Here is a 19,587-nt window from a genome sequence, read left to right on the forward strand (position 1 = left end):
TAGCAAAGAGAATGTGCTAGAATTAAATTTATAAGCCAGTCTCACTTGGAGCATAGCAGAAAACCCCAAAAACTAGCAATGTATTAACTGGTACCATGGCCAAATTCATCTTATTTTAGGAATGCAAGATTTAAGCCACATTAGAAATTTATTCAAAATACCTACACCTTAATAAAATTATAAGTTACCCCATGTCACATTATTGATTTAGAATACTGAAAGTCTTAGTTAAATCTGAGAATGCTAGGTGCCTATACTATCTGATGAGTACTAAAATTCAATTTTGAGTGAAATAACTGTGGATCCCAGTAGATGGCACAACTAATTTGATTGAAGGAAGTCAGATGGTCTCTCAGAGATGGCAAAATGTGAGGTTTTGATGAGTAATATTTAGTGAAAATGTTGGAATAGCATTTCAAATAGAGGAAAATAATATGAACTAAAGCATAGTTGTGGCATTTGGGAATGGTAAGTGAAATATAACTGGAATACACAGTAAGGATATTGGGACCTGGCAGGAGATGTAACAGGAGATTTGGGCCAGTTGTGAAAGGCTTGCTTGCTTCTTGCTAAATAGTAGAAAATATCAACCCAGTGAGAGTTAAAGTCAATATCTTATCTTTAGAAATAACATGTATAACTTGTTTGCATTCTTTGCATTTATATGTATCTGATTTGAAATAACTGTTGCCACTGATTTTCCTCTATTTTTTGTTCACTAAAAATGTAGGAATCTGAATTTATGAATGAACCACTAATATGATGTATTAATTTCCTCAATACAACATCCTAAACTTTTAAAACTACTCATGGTTAATCTGTCACCAAGTTGGTGCCTAAGAACTTTCCAATGAAATATGTAACAGAGGCCTGATTAATTTCATTTGTTCTGCCATTTGCTAAAAGCATTTAATACATTTTAATACATCTCTTTTTAAGAGACATTTGTAGCTTTATTGGAGTTTTGGGGGTTTTTGTGCTTTTTTTAAAAAAAATAGAAGTGACTTGAGTGAACTTTTATTGGTTTCCAGGGTTTTTTTCCTTTTTTCGTTTTTCTTGCATTGGTAGATACAAGATAACAGATTTGTTTGTAATACTAAATTTTGAATCAGAGAATTTTAAACCTAAATTAATAATTTCATATTATATTGCTTTCACTTTTTTTCTTAATGCATTCTTTCAGACCTCTAAAAGTGCTTTTTTATTTAATTTTCTTTATTATATAATCTGTTTGATTTTTTTAAATTTAAGGTGTGACTGCACAGAAAAGTTACAGAACAAATTTGACTTTTTGCGCTCACAGTTGAATGATATTTCTTCGTTTAAGAATATCTACAGATATGCCTTTGATTTTGCAAGGGTAAGTGGAATACCCATGTTTCATCATTTTAATATATTTTTTTAATCTTAGGCCACACTTATGAAAATGTATTTACTTATACTTTAGGATAAAGATCAGAGAAGCCTTGATATCGATACTGCTAAATCTATGTTAGCTCTTCTGCTTGGGAGGACATGGCCACTGTTTTCAGTATTTTACCAGTACCTAGAGGTATGTATGTTTTTATTTTTAAAATATTATTTTAAAATTTAATCTGTTTGGAAACATATCTTTGAGGAAAAACATATAGATTTTTAATACTACACTTTAAAAAAATAGGCTTTAGTAGAAACTTTCTGTTAAAATGTGTACACACCTGCTGTCATTTTTAGACACAAGTTTATGGTCAGTAATATATTCTGTACATAGTTATTTTAACCCTTCTCCCTCACTCTCCATTAAAAAATAAACCTACAAGAAATAATTTTAGCACAGTCGTCATACAAAAGTAGTTTCTTTGGCTGTTGGCAGGAGAAAATTGATGTGAGTGCACAAATCTTAAGTTTCTAAATCAGATTTATTTCTATTACACAGGAGCTAGGCTGAAATCCACATAAGAACCAATTACAGTAATAAAGCTTTTAATATTTGATGTCCACAAATACAAGGGTGACTATAATGGTGTACTGATCAGTAAAAATGTATGCTGAATTTATGCAGGAAGTACTCTTTTAGAAGGTTTCTCAAATCACCTACTATAGGCAGTGGTTTAAAGAAGATACTGTTCTTTTTTTCCCCATTGCTTTCTTTGGTTTTTCTGTCTGTTTTTGTGCCTTTTCAATTTCAGTTTTTTTTGGTATCGTTCTCAACATTCCTTGAAGTATAGATCCTTCTCCTTTTTTGCTTTGAAAATAATTTCTTATAAAGCAAGTTCCCCAGAGTAGTTTTGTTTAAAGCTTGTGATAAGAGACAGTGGTATGAAAAGGTCTTATGTGAATGGGCTTTGTGCACACTTAAATCTTTAAACTTAATATAAGTAGATGTTTTTGATGGATGTTACTAATCTTCCTCCTATTAGTAGTCTAGGCAAAAATAAATATAACTGAATATAAAAATATTCATATCTAAAGGGAACTGAAAGGACTAAATACTGTCAAACGCTTGTTATCCAGTTGAGGGTGCTTGGCATACTATCTTTTTAAGTCGTCGTCTTTTTTTTTTGGTCTTTTTTTTTTTTTAGTTTTAGAGGGAGAGAGAGAATGAATGTGCCCTGACCAGGAATTGAACCCACTACCTTTTGGTGTAAGGGATGGCACTCCAACCAACTGCCACACTGGCTAGGGCTCTTTTTAAATCTTTATAACACCATTTTGAATTACATTTTATCCCCATTAGCAAATGAGGAGATGTGTTCTGTTGTTAAGTAACCTTCCCTAAGGTTACTCAGTTGAGTGGCAGAAGTGGGATTTGAACCCATGCTTATAGTCTTTCTCCACTGCCTCCATAGATGCCAACTTTACAATGTAGCCACAGTAAATCTCATGCAAAGAAATGAATTACTGGAAAAAGCACAAGGGAACATACTGGGTATAGAAAATATTGTATATCTTGATCTCATTTGTGTTTACACAAATATCTACATAGGTAAAAATTCATTAGTACCCCAGTGTGCTTGTTATTCTTCAAAAATGAAAGAAAAATAAGGGGAGGGGAAACGATGTTAATATGTAAATGCCCCTGAGGATTTTCTCCTTTCCTTACCAGAGGATATTTTTTCCATTGATTTTTTAGAGGGAGTAGAGGGAGGGAACAGAGTGGGGGAAAGAGAGAAACATCTGTGTGAGAGAGACACATCGATTGGTGCCTCCTGCACATGCCCCAACTGGGGCCGGGGATCAAACCTGCAACCCAGGTACATGCCCTTGACGGAATCGAACCTGAGACCCTTCAGTGCACAGCTGGTGTTCCAGCCACTGAGCCACACCAGCCAGGGCCCTGAGGATTCTCTTAAAAACACAAATAATTTAAAAGAGGAATAAATGTTTTAGGAAAAACAAATTACAAAATATAACTAGATTTATTAAAGTCAAGCCCTAATGAATAACGCTTGTTCTATAATTCAAATATTTATATCATTTTCTACAGCAATCAAAGTATCGTGTTATGAACAAAGATCAGTGGTACAATGTATTAGAATTCAGCAGAACAGTCCATGCCGATCTTAGTAACTATGATGAAGATGGTGCTTGTAAGTATAATGTTTTCTTATGAAAAGAAATTTTTTAAAATATGTATTTATTGATTTTCAGATTGAGGAAAGGAGAGAGAGAGAGAGAAGCATCAGTGATGAGAGAGAATCATAAAGCGCTGCCTCCTGCATGCTCCCTACTGGGGATCAAAGCCACATCCTGGGCATGTGCCCTGTCCAGGAATCATACTGTGATCTCCAGGTTCATGGGTTGACACTCAAGCACTACGCCACACTGGCCCGGCGAAAATAAAAATTTTTAAACTATTAAATGAGAATATGCGTTTGCGTAGCATTACCATAAAGGATTTAAACTTTGTAAAAGTAACATTTATTATTTAATATGTGGGAAATGTCGGGGGGTGACAGGTTAGAAGGTAGGCAGAGAGCTTAGATTGAGCAGTATTATAAAATCTGTGCTGATATTTTTAATTTCTTAGTAACAGATCATTATAAAGCTTAATTTAAATTATAATTTTTGTATCGAGAAGCTAAAATTCTGCTTCGTTTCTGCCTTTCCTGGCATTTTTCTGTGGAAGAAAAGTACAGTCATGATTTTAAAAAATAGGAAAGCAAAACATCAGCTATAATAGAAAAAGCTTATATTAACTTGAAAGCTTTTTCTAAAATGTGTACCTATATTCTTCCATAGGAAATAGTGGCTGGAGCCAAGTAGTGGCTTATGCTGGACTTGCTTTCCAGTTTGGTGCTATGCCAACAACTAGGTTGCTTTTCAGTTGCCATTTATTATGGTGCTTGTTTGCTATTTATCTTACAGTCTTTCAAAAGCAGGAGAAAAATAGAGACTACCACAGGGTTGTGTGTTTTAAGAATAATAGGGCAATTATATGTTTTCCTACATTTAATAAAAGTAAACAGCTCGTTTAAATTGCCTACCTGGCTGGCTTCTGTAGGTAAATGAGTTTAAACTCCAGGCATTATAAAAATGTCTTTATTAGGCACTTGCTTTGTGTGCAGATTTATACTAGGTCCTGTTACTGGAACCATATGTCTGTACTATGGACACCCCTTCAACAAGCTTACATACTTCTTGGTGAGGTAACATAGAAATACTATGTTTAACACCTTTCAGATTTTTAAAGAATTAAGAGGCAAATTCTATGGGCAGTTGGAAAAAGGAAGAGGTTAACATTGATTTAGTTACTGGAGAGTTCATGAACACTTAAACCTTCACAAGGAAGTTGCTACAGATACCCATTGTGGAAAAAGTCCCTTATGTCATAAAAGAAAATGCTAAGACAGCACCATTAAGTAGAAGAGAGGCTGGAAGCAAAACACCTAAAAGGGGCAAGCGTCAGTTCCTTGTTACCACAGAACTTGTGGGGAGCTTGTTTTATTTGTTTTATTGTTAGAGAGATGAGTTCACTGAATTCTAACAAAAATTGTTTCTTTATTTCTAGGGCCCGTTCTTCTCGATGAATTTGTTGAGTGGCAAAAAGTCCGTCAGACATCATAGCAAGAACTATAGTGAAGAAAATGCAAACCTTTTGATTCCTGCGTGTATGCAAGCTAATGAGATGAGGAAGAACTCCAAAGGGTGCATTTTTATTCATATGAAAGACTTCTCATAGTACTTTTTTTTTTCTTTTTTTTTTTTTAAAGGAAGTTTTCTTGTTACATGTGATGGGCCTTGTGCCACACCTCTTCTGAGACTGAATATTGAAGTTTTTGTTTTGAGTTATGTTTATAACATTTATTTCAGAACAATAAAGATTCAGATTTGTGATAAAGGCCTTAAAGTGAAGATGTCCCTTGAGTGTCAGAGTGGTATTTATTTTTGTAAATTTTAATTCTTGAATTTTAGAGGTTTTATTCACCATGAATTTGTGGAATTTAAAAGATTTTAAATAATCTTAATATTTGGCAATGTAGTCTGCTGATGGTATGGCTTAATGTATTCATCTCTGCACAATTAGGAAGAATACTTACTGGCCTTGACTTATGGTTTAATGATTTTGTGATGCAGCAAATACATTTTTGGATATTGGAAGTGCTCCAACTTTCAGCTCTGGTTTTCTGTGAAAGCTGCCATGGTCTTATGCACATACTTTATCTGAAAAGTTTGGAATTGGGAAGATGATGCCCAGTTTTTTGTTTTCCAACCGTTAACTAGTATTGTCAGCATAAGTCAGCGTTTCATATATATTCTTAATGTGAATTTTACATTTTCTGTATTCTGTCAGTTTAAAAGTACCATTTATATTTGAAAGAGCAAAGCTCATATATTAACGACCTCAGAACCAGACAAATCAGACAGCCTTAGGAGAGAATTAAGATCAGTGTTGTCGTTGTTATTAGTGGTATGTGTATGATCCCTTTAACTGTCATTTTGTGATATAGGGAGTTGTGTTGAGGGCCCTTATTTTTCCCCTTAAGAGAACCTTAGGTCTGATGTCATGGATTTAATTAATATATATATAGGAAAAGAAAATAATAGAAAAAGGAATTATGAGAGAACTCTGGACATAATTGTGCACAACTCAAGGGTGCCATTTACATTAGTATAGTCACGATATTGCTAATTATCAGTTTTTTGACTGTTGGCAATAAACTGTGTTGAGGAAAGGACATCCTTTTCTAATTCACATAAAAGGCATGTTTTGGACTAGCAGCAGAGCTCTTCATTCCTTTTCAAACCATCCAATATTTCAGTGATATGAAAATTGTTCACAGTCCAGTCACAACGTCAGTAACATTTCTAGTTTCATTGTATGAGTGGAGAGAAGTAAATAGAATCTTTTTCCATAATAAGGTCATTTCTATTGGGATTTAAGGTAAAGGTTGATTTTTGATGGTGAATTTATTTAATGAGTGATTTTCAGTATTGATTACTTAAGGGAGAATAGCATTTTAAAAATTGTTATGGTTTGTGTGCTTTTTGGTTAATAAGCTGGGAGAGAATGATTGCTGTTTTACTTGTCTTCTTAATGAAATTACTCTGTAAAACACTGATACAGTGGAAAACAATTTTTAAAAATATTCTTATTAGTTTTTTAGAGCTAGAGGAAGAGAGAGAAACATCCATGTGAGAGCTAAACATCCATTGGCTGCCTCCTGCATTGCATGGGGAATGGAGGAGGGTGGATCGAGACCCCAACCCGGGCATGTGCCCTCACCTGGAACCGAACTGGCAGCCTTTCAGGGCATGGGATGGCACTCAGCCAACTGAGCCACAGTGGCCAGGGCTAGAAAACAATTTTTTTTTTTAAATCCTCACCTGAGGGTATTTTTTCCATTGACTTTTTTCAGAGAAAATGGGAAGGCGGGGAGGAGGAGAAAGGGGAGAGAGAGAAACATCGGTGTGAGAGAGACCGCGATTGGTTGCCTCCCGAACATGCCCTGACCAGGGGCCAGGGATCAAACCTGCAACCCAGGTACATGCCCTTGACTGGGAATTGAACCCATGACCCTTTGGTGTGCAGGCCAACACTCTAAACACTGAGCCACTCCAGCCAGGGCAGAAAACAATTTTTTAAGTATTAAAATCAATCACTAGAACTGAGCATACCAATACTGTTATGATTTAGTATTATAAATGATGTCTTAATACCAAGTTTATTATAAGTAAAACATTTAGATTTTTAGACATTTGAATCTTTATAATTTGACTTTCCTCTCCGGGACACAACTACTGAACTTGAAGAATATTGCCCATTATTACTTAATTTCAAAGTATATAATTTAAGTGAAACCTTGTAAGGTGTCCTTTTAATAGCCTGAACTTATCGTAATACCTCTGTACTTGTTATCTTCACTATTTGAGTAAAGAACCACTTGAAACTTATAGATGATGACCTTTAAAAAAGATTCATGAAACTATTTGCTTAATTATCCAAAAATACCCTTAAGACTTTTTGAATCTGAAAACTAAAATGAAACTTATTTTTCCCTTTATGTCAAGAGCCTAATCCTACCCAGGCCATGCTTGCTTTGTTCTCTTGCTCCTTCTAGTTTTCTTACCTCCTTAGAGTCATAACATTCACTTTTCTTTGGAGGCAGATCAGTCAGGATGTGGGCTTGTCCCTTCTTGTCTTAACTTTCTTAATTTATATTTGAACAGCATTTAATTTTGGGGGAAACATGGTCAGGAGGTAAAATGATAGGAGGACAGTATTAAAGAGCCTGCAGTATAAAAGAAGTTTCCAAAATGATGTGGATCTTCTTTAACTTGTTAGCTTTAAGTGCCTTCCCAGGAATCCTGTTATAAAATTTTCAGGATTGTTTCCTTTGTATGGGATGAAATACTCAGTGGTGCTTTATATTGGAAACCACTTGCTTGTTATAGAATAGCATACAAATGTAATACTATTACTTGAAGAAAGTAGAGCCCAGCTGTTGATTCTCAACTGTGGGAAGATGGGGAGGTTGGCTCCCCACTCCTTGGAGTTAATTTTAAACAAGGCCTGCTATCCTAGGTAATTGCAAGGAATTGACATAAAAAATGGGTGTATTGTGTGCTGACCTGTCTGTGCGTTACAATGTTTGTCTTTTATAGTCTAATGATTTCTTGTTTTTTAAATGATATCAGTAAAATTCTTGACAAAACATTTTTTACAGTAGTAGTATTTTTGTGTGTAATGTATAGGGTTTGTCGATTTGCGTTTTATCCTGTTTGAAGTACTTTGGACTAGTGTTTCTTAAATTGGAATTTGAGGACCTTCCATGGGGATGTTAGATTGACTCAGAGGACTATTTCTCTTAAGTACAAATGCCTTTGCATCTAATAAACCAAAAATTTACATTAACAGTATTTGTGTGGTAAGAGGAGGAAGAAAGTAGAATTTTAAGATAACTAGAGTTCCTAAAACATACAGGTTATGTAGCATAGCTTGGATTCAGAACATGAAGTGTATTTAGCAATGAAACATTTAGTTTGAACTACGTATTTCTCCAACAGAACGTGTTCTTTCTGCCTAACTGTTAATGTAAAATTGTGAAAGGATTTATTGGAATTTATTAGGGGCTCAGCTTGAGAAGCAAATGGAATATTGACTAGATTTTACTTACTCTTGTAGAAGTGTACTTAAAACTGTTGTGATACTAATTCATAGTCTGATAAAGTTTTGTTTGGGCTTTTGAGGCTAAAATTTTGTAGCACACCTCTCGTGCTTACCAAATGTCTAAAGCATCATGTAAATTGGGAACATTTTAATACATTTTAATGATTTAGGTGCATTTCTTTGTTAGAGAAAGGCAAAATAATCTCTTAAAGAGGAATTCTCCCTGCTTGAGGAAGTGTTACTTCTTGAGTGATACTGGAAATTCTTACAAGGAAGCGTTTTCAAGAAGGGTTCATTTTCATTTCAGGAGAAAAGAGAAATAATAGCAAAATTGCATTGATTTCCTTAATAGGAAAGTCTAGTCTGAATTATTAAATATTCTAGATCATATAATTTTTTAATAAATGTAGTTTTATTACTTTAATAAATATTTGGTAACAACCAGACAAAATAGATAGCTTAAGATGGTCTTTTTTATTAACAAGACCTAGTTACCTATGAGTAGTACTTTGGAAGTCAAAAAAGCAGTGTAACTTTTATGGTAAATTGATACAGATTATAGATTGTGGAAAGATGAATTTCTGCCCAAGCCTTGGGTGAATTATCACTAATTCACTCTTTAATTGTAGAAATGGTTCTAGTGAACTTTTACTTCAACTGGAGCAAATCTTCAGAGCTTTTAACCCTTTGCAGTCGCTTGTCTACTCTCAGCCACCAAAGCTTTTTTACCGTTCCGGTCGTATGTCTGCTCTCAGCCACCACAGCAAGGAACCGTACAAATCTTAACTCTATTCATTCATGTATCAGTTCATAAATCTTGTTTATCCTTCATAATCTTGCACGTTATGTATCACTGCTCTTTCAATGGAAATTAATTCCGACCAGTATGACACCCATGTCCAAATTTAATACGACTGCAAAGGGTTAAAGCACAATTTATTTACCTTTTTTCAAACACCAATCTTAATTAAAAAAATCATAAATTTTCTATGCCCACCTTATAATCTTTTGAATCCTATCTAGATAGTGCTTCCTTTGCTCCTTTGTTAGTTGTTACTGGTTTCACTTTTTTTTCTCTTCAAATACAAGCAAAAGTTTATTTTAGAAAGTCACAGGGGTAGAAGAAGTGAGCCATGGAAGAAGTGAGCCAGCTGGGCCGCTTGGACTCAGGAAACGAGAGGCAAAAGAAGGACCTTTGGAGCTCAGGAGAAAGAAAGGCGAAGAAAGTTCGCGCCTGGAGGAAGGAAGGGGAAAGACGTAGACATGCTCAGACAGAGCGTACACCTCATTTTAAAGAATGTGTGCTCTGTCTACAGTTTATTAGAACCTTTTATTATATAGCTCATTTTTGCATGGGTTCTGGTTTACCACGTTTTAAATATTTTTAAAATATACCCAGTAATAAGGTTAGACTTTAATATGAATATGGAATCGTGTCTTACAATGTCAGTATTACTGGAGATTTGTTGTACTTATTTTATGCAAATAGGGTCCATAAATGGGTGAGTTACAGTAAAATGTTATATTAAACATTTCTTAGTGGACCCCCCCCCCCCAAGTTATATCATTTTAAAGAAGTTTTATCTTACATTTTGGCTTTCAGTTTTAAAGTATTATGAAAATTGTTCTGTATACTTCATGGATTGTTCTAAGTATTAAGATGAAGTTGTAGACATGAAATATTTAAGTAACCATACGTTTATTTATTTATTTAAATCCTCGAGAATATTTTTTCCATTGGTTTTTTAGCGTGGAAGGGAGGGATGGGGAAGTGGAGAGAGAAACATTGATTGTTGTGAGAGAGACATCAATTGTTTGCCTCCATATCTGCCCAACTGGGGCCCAGGAATGAACCTGCAATCCAGGTACATGTCCTTGACCAGGAATCAAACCCGAGACCCTTTGGTGCATAGGCTGACGTTCTTACCATCAAGCCATACAGGCCAGGGCTTATAATTATTTTTAAAAGCTAACAAAAATAAGCCAAATGGACATGTATAAAGCCACATTTACCCAAAACTGGTGTGTGTGTGTGTGTGTGTGTGTGTGTGTGTGTGTGTGTGTGTAAATTGAATATTACTGTTACCCATAACTTATTTTTCCAGTTAGGAAATATATTGTGGCTAAATTTTGAAGGTGAAGAGAAAATTTGTTTTTATATGATTGCTACCAGTCACATTTGAACCATGAAAGAAAGACTGTTTAATAATTACTTTAATAACTTGTGATTTGAGACGTATTAAGTTACTAACTTAGAAAATTAATTTTTGTGAATATTGAATTAAGTGAAGTTTGTTTACTTAGTAGTTTACCTGTATTTTCCTTTCATGCAAATGAAATGGCTTATAGCAAACTCATACCCAATGTTTTTATCTATAGATGTAAACCTCTTATCTATTTTGGATTTATATCATTCCTTGAAACTAGTTTGAATATTGAGAGAATTTATAGAAGTAATAATAGAGAAACCTGAGTTGGTTTCCTCTTCGCAGCATCCTTGTTATGTGACTTTTAGGCCTGAGTTGATAGTGTTATGTCACTTGACCTCTGTCATCTTCAGTTTCATCTTCTGTAAAATAGTGATAATCATACCTACCAGTATTGTTACGAAGTTCAAACGGGGCTTTATCTACAACACTTAGTAAATGTTAAATGGATACATCTTGATATTTGAATAAAAAACAATTAGCTAAAATTCTTTTTCAACAAATTTTTCTATCATGTATAAACTGAAATATCTTTGTACTTCCTGTTTTATTCTACCATTTATTTTTATAGTCAGACTTATTCATACTCCTTTTGGACTAAATATTTCAATAAATCCCAAGCATGTAATATATGCCAGGAAGTATTATAGGCCTGGGTATATATAGCAGGGCACAGAACAGACAATTATTTCTGACCCTTATGGAATTTTCATTTTAATAAGTAAAATACATAGTTTATCATATGGTAACATGGTTATTAAGAGAAAAGTCAGAGGAGGGGCCTCGGGAATGTATGAGTATGGCATTGCTATTTTAAACAGCCTGTACACTGATAAAGTGACATTGAGCAGAGATCGGATGAAGTGGGCAATTGAGCCATATGCATATCTACGAGGAGCTTTCCAGGAAGGACTGTTACATGCTAGGGCCCTGAGTTGGTAGTGTGCTTGGTATTTTCAAGAAACAGTGAGGTGATCATTGTGACTATAATGAGCAAGAAGACAATCGCCAGAATTAGAAGTGAGGTTAGAGAGATTGGGAGTAATGATTGTGCCTGGTTGTAGGTATTCATGTAGCACATTGTAGGCCTTTCTAAAGACTTAGACTTTCATTGAGTGAGGTGGGGAGCTATTAGGGTTCTGAGCAAAGCCAGATTAGAAATGGGTAATATTAGTAAGGTAATACAGTAGTCCAGATGAGAAATGGTATAGTTTGAGGCTGAGGGCAATGGAAATAGGTGGTCATATCCTTAAAATATTTTGATAGAGCCAATAGTATATGCTGATGGATTGGATGTGGGGTATGAGAAAGAAGAAATAATGATTCTAAGATTTTTGGTTTGAACTCCAAGAATGAGGCCACGTTGACTAAGATGGGGAAGACTCAGTGGAGCAGGTTTGAGGGGGGAAGATTGAGAACTTAGTTTTGGACGTGTTATGGTAAATAGACCTATTAGCTGTCCCAAAGGAAACATAGAGTAGGTAGGTAGGTGGATATTTGAATCTGGAGTTCAGGGGAGATGTCTGAGGGGCGTATGTGTGTGTGTAAAGTCATCGCTGTATAGCCTTTAGTCAAGAAATAGAACTACATTAAAGGTACATTATTAGTGTAATTTAGTACTGACCTGATTTTTCAAGTAGAAATGCAGTGTTAACATTTTCTACACAAAAATTGCTTTCTACAATGTTATGGAAGCACTGATTGCTTTAAAAAACAAGATTGATAATGTAAGCATATGGCAGATATAAAGGGGGAATGCCGTTTTATCTTGAGATAATACAGTTTTATGTTTTAAGAATATATATGAAGTGTTAGGTCTTTTTGTGGTAGTTGGAAATTACTATTCTGATTCAGTTTGACAGTTTTAGCACTAGAGGGCAGGCTTGCTTCTAGAACCAAAAGCAGTAAATGAACTTACAGCCAAATGTGGCACCTATATTTAATCCCAATTAATGAATGCACTTGTTTCTCAAGTGACAAGTTTACTACCTACTATATTTTCCTGTTGTTGGAAAAGCATAAAATAAGGTTAATGGCTGCTTTTAGTATATCTAGGGATGGTGGTTAGTATTAATATACATTTACATATAAAGCCCAGAGAAACTCAAGTGTAACACTGGAATTATATTGAGATCTGATACAGAGATATAAGAGAATTTGAAACCTGCTAGAAGAAATCTTGGATATGAAAACATTTATTTAGGAAATGTATTGAGTTGTTAACTTTGAACTGTCAATTACAGTAAGAATTGGGGCTACAAAGATAAGTAAAACATAGTCCCTGCCTAAATAAGCTTTGGCATAGTATCTTAACAGCACTTAATATTTTGTGCTATATCTATTTAAATGTTTTTTGTCATTTATTTAAGTGAGTTAGAAATCCTAACTCACTTTGGTATCTTCAAGTGCCTATCACAGTGCCTGGTACTTAAGTTGTTTTATAGAGTATGAACAAATGACTGGGGTGGGGGAGGAAAAATATAATTACAGTCATGGAATTAGGGCCTTTGTAAACATATTTTTACAGGTTTTTCCTTGCAGGAAGGTTCTCCTATTACTAAACATGAAAACATTTAAAAAGTTCAAAATCATTTAAAAGTGGTTATGGAGATTATTATAACTCTCCATCTTCATTCCCACTTCTCTTTTTAATAGTTTTTATCTACACATAATTAAGAGCGCTTAGTAGAAATAACCTATTGGTATCCAGAGAGATTGTGGGTGGTCTAGCCTTTTATGGTCACTGGAATAGAGAAGAAAGGCAATGTACAAGATCGACACATCTTCCTATCTGGCTTGTATCAGTTCTGATAGTTTGAGGTGAAATGGATGTTTCTAGAACAAAGGCACCCTTCTTTTTCCCGCACTTTACCCAGAAAGTTTGCCCACATCATACATGATTCTTTTGCTCCACTAGTCATTTTAGAGTCCCTACTTCTACATGATAGCTTCTCAGTTTTCCTATCTATAACATGCTCATAATGGCCTTTACTTCATAAGATTGTTTTGGGAATGAAATAACACATGCAGTAAATATTAGCTACACTACTGTCTGGCAAAAAACATCAATTGGACTTTGTTGGATGGGTTTGTGTTAGTAAGTGTTCTTACATAGTAAAATCAAACAAATGGCAAAAAAGTGATTCACTAAATCAGATACATTTAGAATTGCAAATCTCTTAGGAAATTAGTCTCTCATGTCAGTGGTGTAAACGGGTTTGTTTTATTCACTCTATTAATATGGGGTATTATAGAGACATGGTTCTCCAGAAGGATATTAAATATGAGATGATCAATTTAGAGTGCTCTTGCACCAAGTAATAGTTGCTTACTAACATTAGCTGCTATAGCTGTCTTTAAAAGTGGATCATTTTGAACTCATGGGAAGAACTCTATTGTCTTAAAAAGACAAATATTAAAAATTATAAAGCCAAAATACTGTCTTACTACATTGTTTGATTCTCTTAAACCAGTTGTTAAAAAAATTTTTTTTAAGTAGCAGGACTCTTCCAAAAGAAGTTTTACTTAGAAGTGCAATATTTAAAACAGAAAGATAACTGACATGCTCTGGTTAAAGTAAGCAGCTCTGAGTCCTCCCTACTCACCATCCTTACTGCGACTGTCACGTCTGAGAATCCTCAAAGGAAACCCTGGCTCTCTGACTGGCAGATTTTGAAAACAACTACTTCCAAATTTGTACCTTGACCTGACAAACATGTGAACCAAGTAATGGAGAAAATTCTGAACTTCTTCAGAAATTTCTATTTTATTTTCTGTATAAAATAAAAACAAAAAACCCCACAAACAGCTGACATTTTAGTGTGGAATAAGATGACGTGAATATTTCAGGCATCATTCTAAATGTTTATACTAGAACTATAAAGTTTATGATAATTCTGTTTTAGGTTTATTATCTAGAGTTGGTCTAAAAAGGTGATATGAAAGAACTCCCAAGAGAGATTTGGAATAGATATAAGAATAAATGAGTGAGTGAGTGAATGGATGGATGAATGAATGAAAATGTCTGTGGATGGAGGCTTCACTGTGGCCCCTTAATAGGATAAAAAAAAGTCTAGTTTCTAGTTTCTACCTTTGAGAGAGTATAACCCTCAAAGGGAAAACAGCTCTGTGAGCAGGAATCATTAGTCATGTGTTCCCCACTCTGGGTTCACCACATAATAAGGGCTTAACAGATGTTTATTGAATGAATGAAAACATTTACAAGTCTGTCATCTCTCCTAAACTGCAAGTTACTTGAAAGACAGGGAGCATGTTTCATTTCTTTTTTTGTGCCCCGTGGTGCATGTGGCCAGTAAATTAAAGAGTTTGCTTAGTGAATTAATCAACAAATGAATGAATAAACAAATATACACATATGTACACCAAATATTTATATGCAGGGTAGTGCAAAAGTATATTTACAGTTGAGAGTACACAAAACACAGGAATTTATTCATATGTTATTATTCCTTGATTATTGTTTTCCATTAGAAGAACTGTAAACCTACTTGTTACAACCCTGAAGAAGACCCTTGAACATTTCATGTAATACTGGTTTGATAGTGATGAACTACTTTAGCTTTTTCTTGTCTGGGAAGCTCTTTATCTGACCTTCAATTCTAAATGATAGCTTTGCTGGGTAGAGTAGTCTCAGTTGTAGGTCCTTGTTGTTTTATCACTTTCAATATTTCTTGTCACTCCCTTCTGACCTGCAAAGTTTCTGTTGAGAAATCAGTTGACAGTCTTATGGGAGTTCCCTTGTAGGTAACTAACTTGCTGCTTTTAAAATTGCCCCTTGCCATTAACCTTTGGCATTTTAATTATGATGTATCTTGGTTTGGGCCTTTTTGAGTTCATCTTGTTTGGGACAGTTTGCAGTTCCTGGACTTGTATATCAACATCCTTCACCAGATTAGGGAAGTTTTATGTCATTTTTTACAAATAGTTTTTCAATTTCTTGCTCACTTCTTCCGGCACCCCCATGATGCGAATATTATTACCCTTGAAGTTGTCCCAGAAGCTCCTGACATTATCTTTATTTTTCTGGATTCTTTTTTCTTTTTGTTGTTAAAATTGGATGTTTTCTGCTTTCTCATCCTCCAAATCTCTGATTTGATCGTCTGCTTTACATACTCCACTGTTGATTCCCTGTACTCTATTCTTCATTTCAGTTATATATTTTTCATTTCTGACTGGTTCTTTTTTATGTTTGCTAGTTTAGTTTAGTTTTTATGTTTCCTATCTCTTTGTTGAAGTTCTCACTGAGATTATTTAGCATACTTATAACCAGTGTTTTGAACTCTGCATCTGGTAGATTGCTTGTCTCCATTTTGTTTCTCTTTCTGGAGTTTTGATCTGTTCTTTCATTTGAGACATGTTTCTTTGTCGTCTCATTTTGGCTGCCTCTCTGTGTTGGTTTCTGTGTATTAGGTAGAGTTGCTATGTCACCTGAGCTTGGTAAAGTGACCTAACGTAGTAGGTGTTCTGAAGGGTACAGTGGCACAGCCTCCCTGATAGCCCAAGCTGGACACTCCAGGTATGACCTCATGTAGGGCTGTGTGCACCCTCCTGTTGTGAGCCTTGATTGCTGTTGGCACCTCAATATGAGGGATTTACCCCTAGGCTGATCAGCTTCAAGGACTGGCTATGATCACCAACTACTGACTCTGACCACTGTGGAGGATCAGCTGTGTAGGGGACCTTTTCATAGAGTAGGACCTTTTTAAAAATATATATCTTTATTGATTTCAGAGAGAGCAAAGGAGAAGGAGAAGGAGAGAGAGAGAGAGAAACATTGATGATGAGAGAGACATTGATTGGCTGCCTCCCGCGTGCCCCCAACTGGGGAATCGAGCCCACAACCCAGGCATATGCCCTGAACGGGAATACGAACTGCGAACTCCTGGATCCTAGGTTGATGCTCAACCACCGAGCCAAGCCTGGCCAGGCAGAGTAGGACTTATTTTGACAGAGCTCTGGTGCTCACAGATTTCACCCCATGAGTGTATCATTTATGGAGGTGGTCGGGTGGTACTTGGACATAGTCTGAAGCTGTCTACTGGGTGTGCTGGCTCTGGACCACCCTGGAGATCAGCCTCTGAGTGTTTTAGGGCCACCCAGCTTCAGCTACAAAGCAATCTGCAGATGGCTGCTATTTGTGCTGGGCTTGGAGGTATACCCAGGTGAGGCCAATCTGTGAATTAGTGCTGGCCTGGGGCCACTTAAGGAGAGGTACAGGGCATGATGAGGCCAGATGCTGGTTGTTGGAAAGATTTTAGGAAAGTCTGCCAGTGTCTTTTAAATAAACACAAATTTATTTCATGATTGATGACAGAGCCCTCTAAGCATTTTCTGATAAGTGCCAGTTGAATAACATGAGCAACATGAAATGGTCAGGGTGGCTTCTCAGAGCTGGTGAGACTTGATGAAGCTGGAGGGTACTTTGGTATTTTAAAAACACGAATTAGCGGTACAGGAAGAAGCTGTGGACAGGCTGACCAGTAAGAGGCACAGTGTAGAAAAATCCCTGGGCTTGGAGTGCAAAGATCTCTGTCCTGAGTTTTTGTTTTGCTGCTTACTTAGGCCTTATGGCCTTCAGATTACTGTAGCTGCCTTTTCCTCCTCTATGAAGTGGAGGTAAGACTGATGTGCGTACTGATACTGTACTTCAAAGTGTTTGTAAAATGCTAAGTAAAACCTAATAATATGCTTTGAATGCAGTGGGTTCCAAATGTTTTCTGAATGACAAAGAACAAGTGATATATACTAATGAGAAGAATAGAGCCACTGGAACATCAGTTCCTACATTTGCCAGTAAACTTGTTGATTCTCATTGGAAGAAAAGTAAATACATGAAGCCACCGAATCTCATCAGAAGAAAGACTTTTGGGATCAGTTGGAAACTCCTGTGAGACTAAAGTTATGTCAGAAGTGAATAAGTCATGAGCTCTTCATGTTGACGTTACTTATAATGTTGCTGCCTTATTTATTGAAAAAGGCGAACCACAAGATTAATCATGCCAAAAAGCTCAATAAAAAGCTTCCTGAAGGATGGATGCTTCATTTGCTTTAACTGTTTGCATCTTTAACTAATGAGTCACTTTTATTTCTTAACTGGTCATTTGTTTTAAATTTGGTCATAAGACTGTCTATTTACACAATAATTGAAAAATAAGTTGACAGTCCACCAGCTGAATAAGGGAAATATCCTTTTTGAACTTGAATGCATGAATTGGTAGTAAGTTTGGTCTTTAACTTTATGATGTAAGATTGTATTTATTGGAACTTCTCCCTTATGTCCCAAAGTCGTGGCACCTTTCTTTGTCTCTGAAATACCCTGTATCTCTGGTTTTTATGATAATGTAGTTTATAGATAGGCAAAAAAGGAAATACCCAAAACGCTTAACCACAGGAAATTAGCTACATAACTATAATACGTATATTCATACAATGGAGTACACTGCCTTGAAAAATTCATGCTGTATTATCAAGTATGTGTGTGTGGGGACAGGTTTTAAAACAGAATGTATACAATTAGTTACTCCAGTGTGTATGTAAATGTATAAGAAAAAGACTGAAAGGCTATACACAAAAATAGGGGAAATGGAAATTTCTTGGTGATAGAATTACCAGGAGTTTTAATTTTTTCTTCATTTTCTGTTTCTGTAATACAATGAGTATTACTTTTGTTAATTTTAAAAAGTAAATAAAGGTTATGTAAGGAAGCATACTTTCTTCGCTAACTATACACATTCTTTCAGTGAAGGAAGAGGGGCCAACCTTCAAATAGGAGTTTTCAATTGGACCCAGTGTAGCACAGCTTTCTCCCTAACCTGTTCCACCCACATTGCCCGTGGTGGTCAGCATACAGTGGCCACATTATACAGAAGGGACACTCATTCATTCATTCATTCATTCATTCATTCATCCATTCATTCAGGAAATACTTATTGAGGCCCTTCTGTGGCTTAGGAACTTGGGATATAAGGATAAGCAGATTCTTGAAGGCTAACTTGTATTTTTTAAACTAAGAATTTAATTATCTAGCCCAAAACACTCTCTTTAGAGACAGAGAAACTAAATCCCAAAGATTTGCCCAAGATTGAATGAATAGTAAATAACATATCGAGAACTGAATTCAGAAATTCACTTTCTAATCCAGTACTTTTTCTGGTCACTTAAGCCTCTCGTTTTGTATAACTCTCATCTGTACAACTATAGATTCTCAAAGTAAAAAGAAATCTTCTGGCTTGTATCTCCTACAATATCTTTAGTTAGTAGCCCTAAATTGCTTTACTTTGTCACATAGAATTTGTAGTTAATGAAAGTTTTATACCTATGAATCTTTAACTCTGTATGTCATTGTTAAGCTATTTTGTCCTCAAATTATACATTTGCTTTATTTTAACCTCACAAAATGAAAGCCAATTAAAACCTCTCCCCCTCCCCCAAATCTATATCAAATTGCTGCCCCTTACTTTTAGGGAGCAGCCTTTCAGCCAGTCAGTAATTTATCTACCTAGTAAATTTACATTATGCACGAAGATTATTATGTAGATTTTGTCAGCTGCTGAAATACTACGCTACCTGTAGTTTACCAAATGCATTTCTCCTTTACATACTGCTCTCTCCACCCTGAAAATCCTCACCTCTTCACTCGCCCTTTAAAACCCCAACATCCTCTCTTTCTGTCTATAGCTTTGGTCATGTCACATTGTATTATTCTGAGCCTCTCGAAACTGGAGATGTCGTCTTTTATCTTCCTGGTGTGCTTAGTTCAGTGCGAGACCC

The 19,587-nt window shown here is 35.5% G+C and overlaps 1 protein-coding gene across 6 annotated transcripts in view; it reads left to right on the top strand.

Annotated features, from left to right (window-relative positions):
* DCUN1D5 (defective in cullin neddylation 1 domain containing 5) overlaps window positions 1-5,338 on the top strand; it is a 29,243-nt gene extending 23,905 nt beyond the window's left edge. For all 6 annotated transcript variants that reach the window (XM_081152802.1, XM_081152804.1, XM_081152805.1 and 3 more), the window contains 4 exons: window positions 1,252-1,360; window positions 1,448-1,552; window positions 3,467-3,569; window positions 4,991-5,338. In XM_081152802.1, coding sequence (XP_081008928.1) covers window positions 1,252-1,360; window positions 1,448-1,552; window positions 3,467-3,569; window positions 4,991-5,046 — 373 coding nt within the window. In that variant the 3' untranslated portion in view covers window positions 5,047-5,338. The remainder of the gene's footprint in view (window positions 1-1,251; window positions 1,361-1,447; window positions 1,553-3,466; window positions 3,570-4,990) is intronic.
* The last annotated feature ends 14,249 nt before the right edge of the window (window positions 5,339-19,587 follow it).

The sequence above is a fragment of the Miniopterus schreibersii genome, assembly GCF_964146895.1.
Source record: "Miniopterus schreibersii genome assembly, chromosome: 12".
Taxonomy (NCBI): Eukaryota; Metazoa; Chordata; class Mammalia; order Chiroptera; family Miniopteridae; genus Miniopterus; species Miniopterus schreibersii.